Source organism: Thamnophis elegans, chromosome 1 (genome assembly GCF_009769535.1).
Source record: "Thamnophis elegans isolate rThaEle1 chromosome 1, rThaEle1.pri, whole genome shotgun sequence".
In the NCBI taxonomy this organism is placed as follows: Eukaryota; Metazoa; Chordata; class Lepidosauria; order Squamata; family Colubridae; genus Thamnophis; species Thamnophis elegans.
The window spans coordinates 174,100,539-174,120,608 of record NC_045541.1 but is presented as its reverse complement, the minus strand read 5'-3'; the positions used below and the strand labels follow the sequence as shown (position 1 = coordinate 174,120,608).

The window sequence follows — 20,070 nt, the reverse complement described above, 5'->3', positions numbered from 1 at the left end:
TGAGTCTGTTTCCTGCCTAAAAACACGTTTCTCCACTTCTGATCCAGGGAAATATAATATTCTGCCTTTTCAGTACTTCCCAGGATATTTCATTTTTCTAGGAGGTTTTAACTTCCTACAGTGCCAAGTGGGGAGAGAGACATTGGAAACATGGAGACTACCTGGAAAGATGGTTTTAATGGTGGACAGGACCACGTGGTTTGAAGTTTGAAGCAAAAAAAGGGAGGAGATGTTGAGAGTGTTCTGGGTTTTATGCCCTTTCTGGGCATAAAACCCAGATTCTGATTGGTTGTCAGACTCTCAGGAGGCCCTGCAGGGGTAACTTTGTAGATTGTGGGGTTTTTTTTTTTTTTGAAGTTTTTAAAATTGTTTTAATTAAACAAAAACACACAAAAAAAGGAATCGTCCTTCGTTACATCTTGTAGAAAGCGTATCGATTGGTTACAAATATATTCCGTGCGTTTCTTCCACAATCCTTACATATACTTCATTCAAATCGAATTGGACATTTTAAATCAAGAAAGAAAAAAAAATTGTATTTTACTATCCCTGTACCCACAATTCTCATTTAAATTACCATTATTCAGACATGCTTTTTTTTAATCTAGAATCATTTATATTTACAGACACAACCATCTACTGGCATTCATTCGCAATTTCAATAAATTCTCCAATAACATTACACCTTTTATGACATATTCTGAAACAGATTCAGTTAAGTAAGATATCTAAGCACTTGGTAGGTTGTGTTTGTATCCCGGGCTTGGTTGAGCCTTGCTGGGTGATGATGTAATGAAGGGTCATTGGGCAATTCCTCCTGTGGCTCTGCCATTTGCCACCTGAGCCAGGTGGATTCGCTTAACGACTGTGTGATTCACCCTAACACAGTGTTTCTCAACCTTGGCAACTTGAAGATGTCCGGACTTCAACTCCCAGAATACCCCAGCCAGCATTCGCTGGCTGGGGAATTCTGGGAGTTGAAGTCCGGACATCTTCAAGTTGCTAAGGTTGAGAAACACTGCCCTAAACAAGTGCAGGGATTCACTTAACGGCTGGAAGGAAACATTTGTAAAATCAGACACGGCTCACTTAACAACGCTCTTGCTTAGCAATGGAAATTGTGGTCCCAATTGTGGTCGTATGTCGAGGACTATCTGCGTAGTTCTTTCTTTTCCATGGTTCTACTGTGTGGCTGCTGCTTGTCCTCTGCACCGACCCCGATCAATGCGATTGGGTGACTCTTGTGCCTTTGGCTGTGCGCTGCTGTTGGGGGGGCTCACCGTTTTTTCTCTTCTCCGTTTCCCCTTCCCAGGTGGACTCCAGGCCATTGCTGAGCTCCTGCAGGTGGACTATGAGATGCACAAGATGACCAACGACCCCCTCAACCTGGCCCTCAGGCGCTACACAGGCATGGCCTTGACCAACCTCACCTTTGGCGACGTGGTCAACAAGGTGCGATGGGATCCAAGCAGTGGGGAAAATCTAAAAAAAAAAAATCCTACCGGTTCTGTGGGCGTGGCTTGGGGGTGTGTGTGTCATGTGACTGGATGGCCGTGGCTGAGGGGGTGGGTTCCTGCCAGTTCTAACCTCTTCTATAGATCTACAGTGCCGTTTAGAACCGGTTCCAGCTCCCTCCCCCTGCCCGTCCACACATCATCAAGATGAAGAGCGAGAGGAGGAATTCTGGGAGTTGAAGTCCACAAGTCTTAAAGCTGTCAAGTTTGAACACCCCTGGGGGTTTTTTTCTAAAGGGTTAGGGGTGCAAGGGTCTTGTAACTTGACAGCTTTAAGACTTGCACACTTCAATACCAGAGTTCCTGAGCCAACATGACTGGAGGAGGAATTCTGGGAGTTGAAGTCCACAAGTCTTAAAGCTGTCAAGTTTGAACACCCCTGGGGGTTTTTTTTCTAAAGGGTTAGGGGTGCGAGGGTAACTTGACAGCTTTAAGACTTGCACGCTTCAAATGCCAGAGTTTCTGAGCCAACATTTTGGTTGCTAAGCAAGAGCGTTGTTAAGTGAGTTTCACCACATTTTACAAGTTGGCCATGCCCACCCAGTCACATGACTGCCAAGCCACTCCCACCCAGTCACATGGCTGGCAAGCCACTCCCACCCGGTCACATGGCTGGCAACCCACTCCCACAAAGCAGGCCACACCTACAGAAGAAGTTCTAAAAAAATTTGAAACCCACCACTGCCGTAGCTATATAGTCATGTGACTGGGGGGGGGGCTCAAAAGACAGAAACTCACTTTAACAATGTCCTGCTGGATTAGGGGGTTGGACTAGATGACCTCCAGGTGCCTTCCAGCCCTGGATTGCTGTGCTCTTTCAAGGTATCCTCTGAAGCTGTGTCTAGTGCCAGGTTTGTGGTCCTCCCTCCCTCTCCTTTTTCCCTCCCTCCCTCCCTCTGTCCCTCTTTCGCAGCACCCCCCGCCCACCGCTTTTTAAAGCATTTTCCCTGCCTATTTGCCCAAACCAGCAGGAAAAAAAATGCTGTAAAAAGCCGGGGGAAAGCTTCCGACGTCCGCATGGCTCACAGCTCAGGCGCACGATCCATGGAAGCTTTGTTTTTTTACTACCGGTTTGCAGAACCAAGGACAATCGTCCCTACCAGTTTGGCTGAACCGGGCCGAACCAGGAGGATTTCACCCCTGGATCCAAGACAAAAAAACTGAATCAGGCAGGAAAGGAAGATATACATACATACATACATACATACATACATACATACATACATACATACATACATACATACAGCCTGAATTATAAAATGTTAATTCTTCAAGTATTTACCTAAATAGATATTTGAGCCTTGGTGGCGCAGTGGTTAGAGTACAGTACTGCAGGCTACTTCTGCTGCCTGCCGGCTGCCTGCAATTTGGCAGTTCGACTCTCACCAGGCTCAAGGTTGACTCAGCCTTCCATCCTTCCAAGGTGGGTAAAATGAGGACCCAGATTGTTGGGGAAAATAGGCTGACTCTATAAACCGCTTAGAAAGGGCTGTAAGAGCACTGGGAAGCGGTATATAAGTGCTATTGCTATTACCCTGTTGTTTTTAAAATGCAGTAGCCCGCTTTCAGGGAGAACTCCTGTTACATGTAGTCCTCGAGGTACGGCCACAATTGAGCCAAAAGTTTATGTCGCTAAGTGAGACGCTTGTTAAGTGAGTTTGCTTCATTTTACCACTTTTCTTGCCACCGTTGTTAAAGGAATCATTGCATTTTGCTTAGCAATATGATTGTTAAGGGAATCTGGATCCCCCATTGACTTTGCTTGTCAGAAGGTCGCAAAAGAGGATCCTGTGACCTTGGGACGCAGCAACGGTCACGAAGTATGAACCCGTTACCAAGCATCTAAATTCTGATCACATGTTCCTGGGGAAGCTGAAGAGGCTGTAACTTTGAAAAATGGTCCTACGCAGAGGTGGTATTCTACGAGTTCAGACCTGTTAGGTAAGCTCCCCGTTGGGAGAGCGAGTGCGTTCAGAGAAGCGTTGTGAGAGTTGTGTTGGAGAACACACAAACCAGCATACAGAGACACTGCAGTTTAAATAGGCTTTTACTTTTGTGGAAATAGAGGTATCAGAGTCCATCAAACAGTCCAAGTCATACATGGATAAGACAGTCAGTCATCAATGTCTTTCAGTTAAGGGATAATCCAAATAACATAGTCCAGTAACATATAATCAGTGTGGTACTCAAGGTTTGCTAGCAGTTGCAAAACTTACAATAGTTCACGGCACTTTCTCACAGCCAGCTTCCAAAAACACTCAGATCAGATCAGCCCAGCATCTAATGAAACAGAGAGCTAACAGTCATTCTGGCTCCCTCTTATGGCCGATTGAGGAAAACAGCAACCAATCACATTTTACAGTATGATTTAAAGAAACAGGTACAGCATTGTTACATGATTTATATATTGCCAACCCAACCGTTAGAATTATATTCCTAACAAGACCCGTTCACTCAAACCGGTAGCGGAAATCGCGGATAGCTCCACCCACCTGCCCTGACTCTACGGCATCCCATTTAGGCCCTTTTTTTTAGGCAAAGCACATGCGTGGGAGTCTGAGTGCTCACGCCCGTGCTCAATTTCCAAACCGGTAGGGAAGGTAAGTGAATGCCACCCCTGGTCATATGTCACATTTTTCAGTGGCATTGTAAATTTGAACGGTCACAAAACAAACTTGTTAAGTCGAGGTATTTTGTTACAGGTAGTCCTCACTTAAAAACCATTCAACCTTGCCTGCCTGTTCAAAGTTACAACCGCACTGGGCTTGTGACTCTGTAACTTCTTCAGAGGAACATAAAATCAATCCTAAAAAAAAAGCATCCATCCCTCATTGCTATTCCTTACTCTTTTCTTGCTGTTTAGGCAACGTTATGCTCGCGGCAAAGGTGTATGCAGGCTATTGTGGACCAATTAGCATCTGACAGTGAGGAATTGCACCAGGTATGTTGGGCCACACTGGATGGTCACTGAATCTGCACCCTACCCGCCCTTCTCCAGCAGGTCCAGGGCCGAGATGTCTCCTTCTCTGAGCACCTAAAGAAGGCACCTCAAAGCTGCTTTGACATTGACCTCAGATTCTCTATCTGGCCCATTAGGGAAAATAGCTGCTGAAGGTAGCTTTCATTCTGAAACGCTCCTTGCCCAGAAAAATGTTAAATGTTATTTATTAGATTGAAAGCTCACCTTTTATTTAGGAGCCCAAGGCAGTGCCAACTCCTCCCTCTTCACCGTTGGAAGAAATGTCCATCTGGGTTCAGTTCCAAGTGGGGAAAAAGACACCGGATTCATGGAAGTTGCTTGGAAAGATGGGGGTTTTTTTGTTTTTTTTTAGATCCATCTTATCTTACAACGGTCCTACTTCTTCTTCCCTCCCTCCCTCTTTCCTTCCCTCGTTTCTTCTCTCCTACTCTCCTTCCTTCCCTCCTTCCTTCCCTCCCTCCTTCCCCCTTCCCTCCTTCCTTCCCTCCTTCCTTCCCTCCTTCTCTCCTTTCTTCTCTCCTTCTCTCCTTCCTTTCCCCCTTCCTTCCCCCCTTCCTTCTCTCCTACATTCCCTCCTTCCTTCCCTCCTTTCTTCTCTCCTTCCTTCCCTCCTTCCTTCCCTCCTTTCTTCTCTCCTTCTCTCCTTCCTTTCCCCCTTCCTTCCCCCCTTCCTTCTCTCCTACATTCCCTCCTTCCTTCCCTCCTTTCTTCTCTCCTTCCTTCCCTCCTTCCTTCCCTCCTTTCTTCTCTCCTTCTCTCCTTCTTTCCCACCTTCCTTCGCTCCTTGCTTCCCTCCCTCCTTCCTACCCCCCTTTCTTCTCTTTCTTCTCTCCTTCCTTCCTTCCTTCCTCCTCTCCTTTCCCTTCTCTCCTTCCCCTTCCTCCCCTTTACCCTTGGAAAGATGGTTTTAATGGTGGAAAGGATCACATGCCTTGAAGATGTTGGGTGAAGGGGAAAAAAGAGGGAGAGATGCTGAGAGTGCCTGGGTTTTATACCCTCTCTGGGCTTTTGAATTTGAGCTTGTATTCTGATTGGCTGCCAGACTCCCATGGGGCCATGCAGGGGCAACTCTGTAGGCTCTCCTAAGTCCCAGGCTTGGTTGAGTCTTGCTGGGTGATGTAATCTTCCCAGGGGCCATGTGGTGAGATGGGTAGAGGGCTAATCCTATCATGTCCTGAGGGCCATGTCTTCATCCCATCACTCTGGAGCTGAAAGTGGGGTGCAGGGAGCTGCAGGAAACTGCTTTGTATTTAAAACATGTTTCTCCTTTTCTCATCCAGGGAAACGTAATATTTCTGCCTTCTTAATATTTCCTAGACTATTTCATTCTTCTAGGAGAGGGATGGATACTAACTTCCCACATCACATAACCATGAAGTTAGTTGAGCTGTAAGTGAGGAATTGGTGCAAAATCGGCTTCGAATTCAATGTTTTTCAACTTTGGCAACTTTAAGATGTGTGGGACTTCAATTCCCAGCATTCCCCAGCCAGCCATGCGGGCATTTCATGCCCCTCTCCTCCCCAGGCCACATCTGGCCCTTTGGTCCAGCCCGCGTGGATTTCTTTTATTTTGAAGGCGACTGCTTTTTTTTATTTTTCCATTTACCTATTTGCGTGTATGTCTATGGAGATTCTCAATCATCCAGGTTATGGTTGTCCCAAAGGTGCTTTTTCAAGGGACAACTGGACTTTCTTTTGGTTTTCCTTGGATGAGAAGCAAAAAATCTTCAAAGAAAGCCTAGTTGCCTCTCGAAAAAGCATCTTGGGGACATATTTGCGTGCCTGCATATCGACACACCTTCACAGCCCTGTTGTTCTGACCTAGGCTTCCCCAAAAAATACAACGCAGATTCTTGGTCCCGACAAAACCCCTTTTATTAAACGAATGTGAATCCCTCTCATTCACATTCAGCAAAGGCCTGGTAAACAGTCTTCCAAAGATGAAGTTATGACCAAAGACCTTATCTATCTTGGAAAGCTGCCATGTAAATATTTTCCAAATGAGGTGCTGTGCAAGGAAAGACTGGGCACAGAGTCTCTGAGATTCACGGACAGATCTTCACACTCCTGAAACAAACAAACGAATGAACAAATTGTTTCCTGCAAAATCCCACTCCCCTTTCACTCTTCTTTTATTTCCTATGGGAGGGGCCATTCACCGTCCACCTGTGGCTTTACTCCCAAGTCGACCCTGATTGCTGAGCTGTTCTTTTCTTCTGGCAGCTCTGCGCATGCGCACACTGGGAACAGGCTTCAGCTGTTCCTCTGCCTCACTGCTGTCTAGCTCCGAAGGCAGCTGAGAACAGCCAGACGGCCCTGGCCCCATCTCTGTCTCCGATGCAGAGCCCTCATCCGAGCCTTTCCCAGCCTCCAGGAATGGCCCATGTTCTTCCCCAACCTCCTCACTGTCCGACTCTGCTGCCAGCTCCACTGTCTGCTGGCGGGCCACAACACCTATTAGGTTTGGTCCGCCACAACAGTTCTAGTTTTTCTTGTGACCCCTTAGGAAAATTAATTGCCCACTCTTTTTTTTCTTAGGTGGTATCCAGCATCCTACGCAATCTCTCATGGCGAGCTGATATGAACAGCAAGAAAGTCTTGCGAGAAGTGGGCAGTGTCTCAGCGCTGATGCAGTGTGCCTTACGGGCCAGCAAGGTAAGATAGAAGAGGTAGAATCAACAGCCAACTCTAAAGCTAAAGTAACGTCATCCCTGATGGACGCACAAAATGGGCAATAGCCCTCCTGGCCATAGCTCCTACAAGCAGGAGCCACAAGCCTAGATGGACCTCCAACCCATCAAGAGTCAAATCTGGGCCTGTCTTTGTCAGAAATCACACCCGGAAAGCAAACACAGATAACTGATTCAGTAGGATTCATGAACTTCTTTATACACATAATAACACATAAGTAAATGTACAATACCAATAGTGGATTCTCCAACGTGGTTAGTAGTTATAGGCGAAACACAGGCAGTTGAGAGATCAGTTGAATTTCCATTCAGAGTTTAATGCAGACAAGACCAGACTAGATTAGTTCTCTTGCACAGACTCAGAGCTACATAGATAAGCCACACCCAGGCTCCAAGCCATTTGGCATGGCTCTCAGTCATCAAATAGTTCCCATTGGCTGACCCAGTTGCCACGCTTACACATTGGCTGACCTTGTTACCATGTCCTATTCCAGCCAGTCCCCAATGGCTGACCTGTGGCTATGTCCTATTCCAGTTCATGAACATTCTGACGGTCTTGGAATGAGTAGGCTTCGAAAATAACCTTAACTCTGTTTTGTTGCCTACATTAGGATTGATTGATTGATGCTTATTTATTGTAAGGCATGTTCACATTACGTTTCAGTAAAAAGGAACAGTAAAATACGAAACATAGAATATACAATCTGAAATCTTCACACGGAGATTACAAACGTATATGCAAATATATATATATTTTACCTCATTGGTCGTAGCCAAGAATTCAGCGAAAATCTCCATTATTGGTTTTGTTTTGACACATAGCCACTATGTGTTGGATAGTTTGTTTTTCAGCTCCACAGTCACAATTCGGTGATGGTATTGTGCCCCACTTATAGAGGGCATCGGGGTATCTACCATGGCCAGTGCGATTTCGGTTCAGTGTGGTCCATATCACATGGGGCTGGTCAAATCTGGGTAGTTTTTTTCCAAGAGGCAAGGCAAACTTCTTTGACACATTGGGGGGAGGGGAACAGTGTTGTTTCCACATGTTGTGAGTGTCAAAATCATCTTTTGCAACTGCTTTAGCCCAGGGGTGTCAAACTTGATTTCATTGAGGGCCGCATCAGGGTCAGGTTTCACCTCAAGGGGGCAGGGGGCATGACCAGTTGTATCGGGGGTGCCTGTGGTGGCCCGAGTACTCTGCCAGCAAAAACGGACCTCGGGAAGGCCACCTGAGCTCTCTTTTCACTTGCAGAAGTACCATGGGCCAGTCCTTTGCTGTTTCGAGGGCGGCCCTGTGCGCCAGATCTACCAAATTTTTCGGAGTATAAGACGCACCTTTTTCCTCCAAAAAAGAGGGTGAAAATCTGGGTGCGTCTTATACACTGAATACAACATTTTTGGCTTACCGAAACCCCACCCCTTTGCAAAAATGGGCTTGTAGAGGTTTGGGAGACTTATAGAGTGCTCCTGTGGACTGGGGAGGGCAAAAATGAGTAAAAAAGGACCATTCCCCCCCGCCCAGCCCCCAGGAGCACTCTATAAGTCTCCCAAACCCTCTGCATGCCCCCTTTTCTTGCCCAAAACGGTGAATTTTTGTGAAAAACTGTGAATTTTTGCCCCCCCCCCCGCCTCCAGGAGCACTCTAAAAGTCTCCCAAACCCTCTACATACCCCCTTTTTTTGCCAAAAATGGCCCATTTTGTGAAAAACGGGCCATTTTTTGCTCATTTTTGCGCCCCCCCCAGGCCCCAGGAGCACTCTACAAGCCTCCCAAACCCTCTGCATGCCACCACCACCACCACCACTCATTTTTTTTTGCAAAAGGATTTTTTGCAAAAGATGTGCAGAGGGTTTGGAGGCCTGCAGAGTGCAAACCTTTAAAAAAAAATTTACCTCTTCAAAATCATGGTGCATCCTATACTCCGGTGCATCTTATAGTCCGAAAAATACGGTAAGCATCCCGCAGGTCGGATCTGGCCTGCGGGCCTTGAGTTTGACACCCCTGTTTTAGCAATACAGGTGGCTGGGCGGCTGGATCACAACCTGCTTCACCCCAAGCAGGCTACGTTGCTCAGTGTTGGCACTTGGGAATTATCAATCACCTTCCAATTTTCTTGGAAGAGAACCTTTTTTAAATTATTTTTTTGGTCTTTCCCCCCTACACTAGGAATCCACCCTGAAGAGCGTCCTCAGTGCCTTGTGGAATCTCTCAGCTCACAGCACTGAGAATAAAACCGCCATCTGTATGGTGGAAGGAGCGCTTGGCTTCCTAGTGAGCACCCTCACCTACAAGTGCCAGAGTAACTCTCTCGCCATCATTGAAAGTGGAGGTGGGATCCTAAGGAACGTCTCCAGCCTCATTGCTACCAGAGAAGACTACCGGTTAGTAATCTCTGTTTTCCTCCTCACTCTGGTAGCTAACCTTTGCAGCCAGAATCATCTTCCTTCCCCCATCAGTACAATGGTACCTTGGTACTCAATTGCTTTGAAACTCATCGAATTTGGTTCTCAATGCACTTCGATGTGAACATTTTTGTCCCTGCACTCACCATTCATTTGGTACTCAAAGAACAAGCTAGAACCGTGATGGCGAACCAATGGCACTTCTACCACCTGTGGCAGACGGAGTCATATCTGCCGGCACGCGAGCCGTCAGCTCCTGTGTGCATGCGCACGCCAGCCAGCTGATTTTCGGCCTTTCACAGGGCCAGTGGGAGGCTGTATTCGCCCTTCCCAGGCTTCAGGAAAACTTCCGGAGCCTGGGGAGGGCGGAAACAGCCTTCTCAGCCCCCCCTCAGCTTGCAGGCGCATGGGGGCGGAGCATGGGGGGTTGTGCATGTGGGGGCATGCGCTTTGCATTATGGGTTCTGGCATGCGTGCATGCGCACACTCGCATTTTTGGCACCCAGCAACAAAAATGTTAGCCATCACTGAGCTGGGACTTGTCAGTGATAGCTACGCCTTCTTTGTTTTCCTCTGGGATCTGCATTGATTTTTTTTTTAATTATTTATTTTTGTTACACAATAAAAATTCTTTTGTGAACAGGGTGCTGTCTGAATTCCCCCTTTAACATCCACACCAAAAGACATAATTCATTTTTCATTATATTTCCAATTTTAGCCGTGTTACTTTTCTTCTGTTTTCCAACTTCTAGTTTTTAACATGTACAAACAATATAATTTCTCTTTCAAAATTAAACAATTGATCTTTCCCCTCCCCCATCTATTTTCCATTAACGATATGAATCTTCAAGTTTCAAATTTCAAGTTTTATATCATCAACATAACATAATTATTTACTACTTTAAGGTTCTTAATATAATTCCCACACATTCTAATTAAAACATAAGAGTGTTTTCACCCTGTTAACAATATTTCTTTCTACTGGATCATATCATTCTGCTATTCTCCTCTTTCTAAATTTTCTTTTCTCTTTTTCTTCTTTTTATGTGGATCTGCCCTGATTTTATCTTACCCTCAATCTACTCTTTCCTTAGGCAAACTCTGAGGGATCATAACTGCCTTCAAACTCTCCTCCAGCACCTCAAGTCCCACAGCCTGACCATCGTCAGCAACGCCTGTGGCACCCTCTGGAACCTCTCTGCCCGCAGCCCCAAAGACCAAGAACTCCTGTGGGACCTGGGGGCGGTCAGCATGCTCCGGAATCTCGTCCACTCCAAGCACAAGATGATCGCCATGGGCAGCACCGCAGCCCTCCGCAACCTCCTTGCCAACCGGCCGCTCAAGTATAAAGATGCCATGGTCATCTCGCCAGGTTCTTGCATGCCCTCCCTGTATATGCGCAAACAGAAGGCCTTGGAGGCCGAACTGGATGCCCAGCACTTGGCTGAAACTTTTGACACCATGGAGAAGCAGACGATGAAGAAGCAGAGCGTCGCCAAGAAACCCATGCGTCACATGGATAGCTTGGTCAAGGACTACGCGTCTGATTCGGGTTGTTTTGATGACGATGAGGTGCCCAACGTCTCCAGCAGTACGGAGAACGGAAATGTGTCGGTTCTCTCCATGTTCCTAAATTCATCCTTCCTCCAAAGTCAAACTTTGTCAAGAACAGTTTCCCAAAAAAGAGGCCCGGAACTGGAGAAAGATCCCAGTGGGAAGTCCACAGAAGCCAAGAAGGCCTCCCCGCTGCTCGTGTCCCAGGACAACGATGTCTCCGTAGTGGCTGAGAAATTGGCCAACAAGATCACGACGACCGTGGCCAAGATAGATAAGTTGGTGGAAGACATAACCACTCTCCATACCTCCTCTGACGACAGCTTCAGCCTCAGCTCTGAAGACCACTGCCTTGACTGGCAATATGGCCTGGATGAAGTCCATGAGGCCCGTGCCCAGTCTTGCTCTCCGTGCCGACTCTCGGACACAAGCGGGATTATGAAACGTGAAAGTCTGAGCCGGGCTCACACCCTCCTGAGGCTGAAGAACGCTTACACGAGCTTATCCAATGACAGCCTCAACAGCGGAAGCACCAGTGACGGCTACTGCCCGAAGGAACACATGAGGCCATGTACCCGGACCACCTTCTTGGACTTTAAAGATGAACTACACCGGTATCAGAAACGGCCCAGCCGTCTTGACTTGAAGAACATCTTGTTGAATAGGCCAGAAAAGATGGAACTGCCCGAGAAGAAACAGCCAGAATCCAACGTGATGGTGGAGAAACCAGAAAAGGAGACACTGCTTGAAAAAGCCAAGGTGACACACAGGCTTCCACCCAACCCTGATGTTGCTGAGAAGGAAACTGAATGCAAGAAGAAAGAGGGAGGCAGACAGCTAGATCCTGATCCCAAAGTCCACACGATCAAACTCTCCCCATCCTATCAGCATGTGCCCTTCCTAGAGAACAACGCCATAGCATCTGGGACGACGGGGGTCTTGGGAACCAGCTCTTACTATCCCAGTTTGTCCATGAAAACCACAGATCACCTGAACAAGGTTCCAGAGAAACTGACCGCAGCAGAACCAGCAAAACAAGAACGGCTGCAGAAATACTCGATGGAAGAGATGCCCATTTGCTTCTCCCGATGCAGTTCCCTGTCTTCTATCTCCTCCGCCGACGGGCAGAGCCACAGTGAGAACGAGATGGACACGGATTCCTCTCTGGAGATCATCGAGGTGGAAGAAGTGGAGGAAGCTCAGAAGAACAATCAAGAGAAGAAGGCAAAGCAGGAGGTGGAGCCCCTCAACTCATCTTCCCAACCCATCGCTATCCCCTTCCCGAACAAAGAGAAAATGTTTCTTAGAGGAGCGTCACCGTCTCGCCACGACGACCTGACCCCTTCCAGCTCATCTGAAAACTACATCCAGGAGACTCCTTTGGTGATGAGTCGCTGCAGTTCGGTCAGTTCTCTGGGCAGTTTTGAGAGCCCGTCCATCGCCAGCTCGATCCAGAGTGAACCCTGCAGTGAGATGATTAGCGGTACAGTCAGTCCAAGTGAGCTCCCGGATAGCCCTGGGCAAACAATGCCTCCAAGCCGCAGCAAAACACCTCTGTTTGAACTCAACAGCCAGCCAGAGAAGGAAGCCAGCCCGTTCAACATCCAGTGGGAGAACAATGTCAAGAAATTTATGGACATCACGGATTTTAAGGAGCGTTTCCAGATGCCCCAAGACCTCGACTCCATGGTCTACTTCACGGTGGAGAAACCCAATGAGAACTTCTCATGCGCCTCCAGCTTGAGCGCATTGCCCCTCCACGAACATTACATCCAGAAGGACGTTGAGTTGAAACTCATCCCGCCATTCCCAGAAAGGAGCGGATTGAACTTCATGACGCATGAGAAGAGAGACGACGAACGGGCCATCGAGGGCCAAAGGAAACTGGAGTGCCTTGAGTTGACCTCTGATGAGGATATTGAAATTCTGAGGGAGTGCATCAATTCGGCCATGCCGCCCCGTTTCCGGAAGATCAGGACATCCCTTGTCTCGGGCCTCCCGGGCCAAGTCCTAAACCCTCAGTCAAAGAAGTCAATGCAGCTTCCAGTCTACATGTTGGTTCCTGCCAATTCCCACTTGAGCATCCCCAAGCATAGGTGGGCCACGGTCACCAGACCCAACAAGGACTACCTGGGCAACGAGGATTCCTTCACGGACTCAGCAGAAGGAACCCCCGTCAACTTCTCCAGCGCTGCTTCGTTGAGCGATGAGACCCTTCAGTACCCTATGAAAGACGAGGGGGATTCCCGGCATTGCTCTGGAAAACGAAAGGAAGTAACGGGGGTTCCGATGGGGGGGCTCCAGAGGGAGATCCGCCAGCTTGAACAAAGCAGCTGCCGGATTGGAAGAATCACTTCCAGTCATTCCACACCAACCAAAATGGCCTCCTCTTCTAAGTATAAAACTGGATCGAATCACACCAGCCCACTCCGTGCAACCCGGGCCCAATCGGCCGAGTCCAGGAGAGGAAACATTCCCCTCAGGAACCTAGAATTGACTTTCTTGAGGCAAGGTAGCCCGAGGGCAAGTTCTGAGGGCAACCGTTCCAAGAAGAAGGAGGAGCCTCAGGAGAACAGCAGCCATGACAGTGACGGGGCCTTCCCATCCTTCTGCCACACCACACCAACCGAAGAGGCTGTCTACTGCTTCTATGAGAATGACTCCGATGACCTAGTGGAGTTAGGCATGAAGAACTCACCCAAAAGAAAGCCCAACCTGGCTGGCAAAGGTCAAAACAAAGAATGCTGGGCTAAGAAAGAACCTGAGCTAAATTCCAGTCAGCAGTTTCATGCTAAAAACAAGATGGCGCCCCATCTCCGCAGCAACCTGATTGCAGACGAGACGCCACCATGTTACTCTCTCAGTTCCTCCCTAAGTTCCCTGAGCGATCTCGAACTCTATGGGACTGGAGAAAGGATGCAGATGTCCAAGATCAGAGCTAACCGCCAACTGACCATGAACCGTCGGCAGGGGACGAGAGCCGCCATGTCCAAAGGGAGGGACAGCTCCGCCAGTTCCCTCAGTTACAATTCAGACAATGACCTCCTGCAGAAGGGCCTCGGCTCAAGCGGGCCCAAGAGGAGACGCCATTCAGCCAAAAGGAGGAACGCGGAGAAGGAGCAGAAGGGTCTCAAGTCTAAGGAATGGAAGCCCGAGGGCTTTCCTGATGAAATCGCTTCTGAAAAAGGTTCAGATCTGGATAGCGTTGACTGGAAAGCCATCCAGGAAGGGGCTAACTCCATTGTTACTTGGCTGCACCAAGCTACTTCTTCCTTCGGCAAGGAGACGTCCTCGGAATCGGACTCCATTTTGTCTTTTATGTCTGGCCTTTCGGCAAGTTCTGCTTTACAGCTGAGTTTGGACAGAAGAGACAAGACCCGGGGCAGGAAAGGCCCCACTGGTGGTGTGGAGAAGAAAAACCTCCCCAAATCTTTCCAACATGGCAAGAATCTGAATGAAACGAGAGGGGCCGGCAGCAGGAATAAGACGGAGAAAAACGTAGGCCAGCAGAAACCACTGAGCAACATCCCCGTCGTCTTCCGAGGCAGGACGGTGATCTACATGCCTGATGCGGCCAAGGAATCCCCAGTGCAGAGTTCCAGGTCCACCCCAAAGAAAACGGGAGGGCCCACTAAGCAGGAAATTCCCGAGAAAACTCTGAATCTCAACCAACCGAGATCCAGGAGTCTTCACCGGCCTGGGAAGATCTCAGAAATGGTGGAATTGATGTTGCCCAAAAGAAGTGCAACTCCGCCCGCCAGGATGAACAGAGCACCGTCGTCCGGATCCTCCAGAACGTCCACGCCGTCCCAACCCAACCCAAAGAAACTCACATCACCATTGCAGCAACCCGGCAGACAGACGCCGTCACGTGAAGCTGGAAAGACCAGTGGCAGCACCACACCCGTTGGCCCTGCCCCCAAACCGATCCAGAAGTCCCCTGTGTCTAAGCAACACAAGACCCAGAAATCGCCTGTCCGCATCCCTTTCATGCAGAAGCCCGTTAAGAAGACGCTTCCGATGAGGAACACCATGCCTACACTGGAGGAACGAGGAGGAAATTGCAGCAGCGAGCTAAGGGCTAAGGTCAACGGGAAAGGTATTCTCCAGGCCAACCGCCTTAATTTGATGCGCATGTCCTCAGCGAGATCCCTCAGCAGTGACTCCCACCAGTCAGGCTTCCTACGGCAGCTGACGTTCATCAAGGAGTCCCCGAGTCTTCGCATGAGGCAACGCTCCGAGGTCTCATCTTCCGAGCCTTTGTCTTCACTCTCTCAGGGTGCCTCGCCACGGAGAGGCCGCCTTGGCCTGCCGACCGTTTTCCTCTGCTCTTCCAGGTGCGATGATCTCAAAGTGGACAAGCCAACTGGGTCCAGCCAACGTCCTGTCATTTCCCGCACGCCCCTTCTCAGCCAGAGCCCCTCTGCAGGGGTCCCCACAAGGCCACCCCGCAGGACGAGCTCAGAAAGCCCCTCCCGACTTCCTCTCAAGTCCAACAACGTTCCTCCCGAGCCTTTCAAGCGTTATTCGTCCTCTCCTCAAATCAACATCATCAAGAGGGCCGCCAGCCCTGCTTCTACTCCATCGGACAGCCCTGAGCCCTCAAGTGGGAGGAAGAAGAACGAGGAGGTCTCAAAACTACCGGTGATCCCTCCTGCAGAAAAAGGCACTGAAAATCAACAGCGTCAGCGGCCACAACAACAACCACAGCTGCAGCAGCCAGCACCACAGCCACAGCCACCGCAGCAGCCACCGCAGCCACAGCCACCGCAGCAGCCGGCAATGGTGAAAGGGACCTGGAAGAGGATCCGTGACGAGGACATACCCCACATTCTGAAGAGCACCCTTCCTTCAACGGCGTTGCCCCTGGTTAGCGCTTGGCGGGAAGAAGAGAGCGATCAGACGCCCGGAGTCCTCCAGCCGAAGACGAGTGATGCGGTTGTGCAGACGGAAGACTTCTCCACCACAAAGACTAATTCCAGCACCTCCCCTACGCTGGAGAGCCAGAAGGCCGTCCAGATCCCACCTGACAGCTACGAAGGAGACGGCTTTGCTCTCGCGAAGGCCACCACCGCGTCCATCTCCTTTACTCACGAAGGGTCAGTCAGCTCTCTTGGGAATTTCCCTTCCAGCAGGCACAGCTCCCCAAGCCGGGCTGCTCGGGTGACCCCGTTTAATTACACCCCCAGCCCAATGGTGGAGCCCACAGTCAAAGAGAAGCAGGTGGAGAAAACACAAGTTTGACAGCCTTCCAGCTTGGACTGACAAAGTACTGGAATGTTCCTAGCTAGCCACCAAGATATATACATATAAAACAAAAAACCAAGCTTGGATGTATTCATTTTTTAAGAAGTTACATTTGTCGTTTTACCCGCAACGACCCCCATTCTTAACCAAACAAGGAAGGCTGTACGAGCGTTTCTTATGCACACAAGACTCGCTTCTTGTGAGACATACAAAAGACTACACACAGGAACAAAACGCACAGGTAGATCCTCGACTTACAACCACAACTGGGGCCAGATTTTCCGTTGCTAAGCAAAGCGGTTGTTAAGTTAGTTGCACCTGACTTTATGCCTTTTTTTTTTTTGCCCCGGTTAAAAAAAATGACTGAAATTGTGAAGTGAATCTCATGGTTCTTAAGCAAACCTGGCTTCCCCCATTGACTTGGCTTGTCGGGATCTAGCTGGGAAGGTTGCAAAGGATGATCAGAGCCTGGGCTGCCAAGCATTCAAATTCTGATCACATGACCACAGGGGGGGGGGGGATGCAGCCACAAATTGTTAAGGGTTCCACCACAAAACCGCGGTCGACTAAAGCGCGCTTGACGAAACCGCGTACCTGACGTCATCACAGTGCGACGAAAAAAGCACGCTGTGAGCGGTAAAGCTAAAATTAACGCGTAAACCTAACCTAACCCCCCCAAACCTAACCCTAAACCTTAACCTAACCCTAAACCTAACCCTTAACCTAACACTAAACCTAACGCTAACCCTTAACCTAACCCTAGACCTAACCCTAACGCTTAACCTAACCCTAACCCTAACCCTTACCTTAACGTGAATTGGCTTGCTTTAAAAGCGCTTTTTAAAGCGCCCTTTTTTCTCCACGGTCGTTGTTGTCGCGCTGCTGATGATGTCAGCGACGCGCTTTAATCGGGCGTGCTTTAGTGGACCGCGGTTTTGTCGTGCCACGATTGTTAAGTACAAGGACCGGTTGCACGACACTCTTTTTCAGTGCCGTTGTAACTTTGAACAGTCGTTAAAGAAACGACTGAGCCGAGGTGGTGCAGTGCTTAAATGCAGCACTGCAGGCTACTTCAGCTGACTGCAGTTCTGCAGTTCGGCTGTTCAAATCTCACCGGCTCAGGGTTGACTCAGCCTTCCATCCTTCCGAGGTGAGTAAAATGAGGACCCGGATTGTTGTTGGGGGCAATATGCTGACTCTGTAAACCGCTTAGAGAGGGCTGAAAGCCCTATGAAGTGGTATAGAAGTCTAACTGCTATTGCTATTGGTTGTAAGTTGAGGACGGCCTGCGTTTTTCTTTCCTTCTTTGCAAGGGACATTTTGGAATGAGTGGAGGGTTGCAAAAAAAATATGAGACCACCCCCAACCCCAGCAGCTCTTGCCCTTGGCAGGAGTGGGTTACAAACTGACCTTTCGGAATTATTTGAGTGGGGTCAACTGCTATAAAGGAGCATTTTTTTCCTTCATCCTTGTGCAAAGAAGTAGAAATTTGAAGGCGAGTTTTTTTCAACCACCTAGCATTGAACTTCCTGTAAAAATTTGGAAGGGCATTTCTGGATATCTCGTGTATTGGAAGGACAGGCTTCAGGATTGCAGTCCTCAAAATCCACCATCACCGTCCATTATCTGCCTTGAAAAGTCAAGCCAACCTTGAAATGACGCTCTGCTTTGGAAGTTGGGGTGGGGGCTTCCTCCATCATTGACAAAAGGCCTACCTGAAGCTGACCAAAAGAGCAGATGTGAATACAGCAGTATACAAAATTCACCTGCTTCATCTAAGGACAGTTTAGTTTAGCCCAACATTCAGAATCACCCACCTTTTTTACGTTGCACAGGACTCTACAGGTAGCTCTTGACTTATGGCCACCGTTGAGCCCAAAATTTCTGTTGCTAAGTAAGCCGGATATTCAGTGAGTTCCCCCCCTCCCCATTTTACAACCTTCCTTGCCACAGTTGTTAAGTGGGTCACTGCTGTGTTAAGTCAGTGACTCAGTTGTTAAATGAATCTTGCTTCCCCATTGACTGTCAGAAGGTCGCAAAAGGGGATCGCGTGACCCCGGGACACTGCAACCGTCATCAATAGGAGTCGGTTGAATTTTGATCACATGACCATAGAGGATACTGCATCAGTTGTCAAGTGGGGGAAAATGGTCATCCGTCCCTTTTTTGTAGCGTTGAACGGTCGCTAAACGAACTTTTGTAATAGGTAACTTTCGAGAACTTACCTGTAACGAAGACCACGAAACGGCATTCTTGAAGGGGTCCATCAACAGGCTTCCATCTCAGGTTGAGACTATTTCTAGATCATCTTCTGCCAAACCTGCTTCCCCCTTTCGCTCCGTCTTTGGATCCAGCCACCCAATTTGAGAATCCACATCGCCAAGGATCCACCCTGGATTATCCAAAGGCTGGCCAGGTCCACACATCAAAGCGTGCTCAGGATCCCCCTACGTTAACTGCCAGTTTCTCTCCACCTGGAACTCTTCTCTTCCCCGAGTCTGTTGAAAGAAAATCCTCTGGGCATTAGAGGAAAACCTGAACCGCAACTGTTCATTAAAGTAATAAACCACAATGCTTTGTGGAGGGAGGAAGAGAAAGAGACTGAAAGAGAGACGGAAAACTTCAAAACTCAGCTGCATGCTTTAGATTGCAATTTGGATGTGCAGCTGTTGGAAGGAAGATCTCTTGGGAACGCCGAGAGGCTGATTTTTGAGCAGACATGTCGAGAATTGCACTATTAGTTTTAATATGTGGGCATCGGTGCCACCCCCTCTCCCCTTGATTAAAATCCAGATATCCTCAGCTATTTATTGGGGGTGGGAAGTGGGAGGAGGGAGGGAGGGAAGGAAGGAAGGACGGAGGGGCGTTTTATGCATCTGAGAGGGAATATTTGGTGGGAGAAATTTATACATCGGCGAAAAAGGGGAAAAAAAATCCCAGAAGAACGAAGGGCAGACCTAGATGGAGGAATTGGAATCTTGGGACTGTGAATACATCATCTGTAATACTTTGCTGTGCCTCTAATTACAGCCGTTAATTAATTAATCTGCTAATGACTAATCTCTCTTTCTGTGGATGCTGGGTGGTGTTTTTTCGACGGGGAGAGACACATAATGGCATCTTAGCACCTTTGCATTCTATAGGCAAATCCAGATTTTGGGAGGAGTTTGGAGGGATTTTCAAGGAGGTGTAAGATGGTGGAAATGTTTGGGAGAGGTGATAAGAGGCAGACGTAAAAAAAAAAAAAGCTGTAACTTGTGGTCAGACATGTTTCTATTTGCAAATCAGTGTAAGCAAGGTTCTACATTTCCATCTACAGTTCTACAAAGTAAGGTTCTGCATTTAGGCAAGAAGAACAAAATGCACAGGTATACTATATGTGGTGCTTTGCTCAACAGTAGTAACTGTGAGAGGGATGTTGGAGACCTAGTGGACAAACATTTAAATAGGAGCCAGCCGTGTGCAGCAGCTGCCAAAAAAGCCAACACAGTTCTAGGCTGCATAAACAGAGGGATAGAATCAAGATCACGTGAAGTGTTAATACCACTTTATAAGGCCTTGGTAAGGCCACACTTGGAATACGGCATTCAGTTTTGGTTGCTATGATGTAGAAAAGATGTGGAGACTCTAGAAAGAGTGCAGAGAAGAGCAACAAAGAGGATTAGGGGACTGGAGGCTAA

The 20,070-nt window shown here is 48.4% G+C and overlaps 1 protein-coding gene across 1 annotated transcript in view; it reads left to right on the top strand.

Annotated features, from left to right (window-relative positions):
* APC2 (APC regulator of WNT signaling pathway 2) overlaps positions 1-16,387 on the top strand; it is a 46,964-nt gene extending 30,577 nt beyond the window's left edge. Inside the window, exons 10-15 of the mRNA XM_032224454.1 lie at positions 1,313-1,452; positions 4,378-4,455; positions 7,033-7,149; positions 9,354-9,568; positions 10,684-15,799; positions 15,875-16,387. Coding sequence (XP_032080345.1) covers positions 1,313-1,452; positions 4,378-4,455; positions 7,033-7,149; positions 9,354-9,568; positions 10,684-15,799; positions 15,875-16,387 — 6,179 coding nt within the window. The remainder of the gene's footprint in view (positions 1-1,312; positions 1,453-4,377; positions 4,456-7,032; positions 7,150-9,353; positions 9,569-10,683; positions 15,800-15,874) is intronic.
* The last annotated feature ends 3,683 nt before the right edge of the window (positions 16,388-20,070 follow it).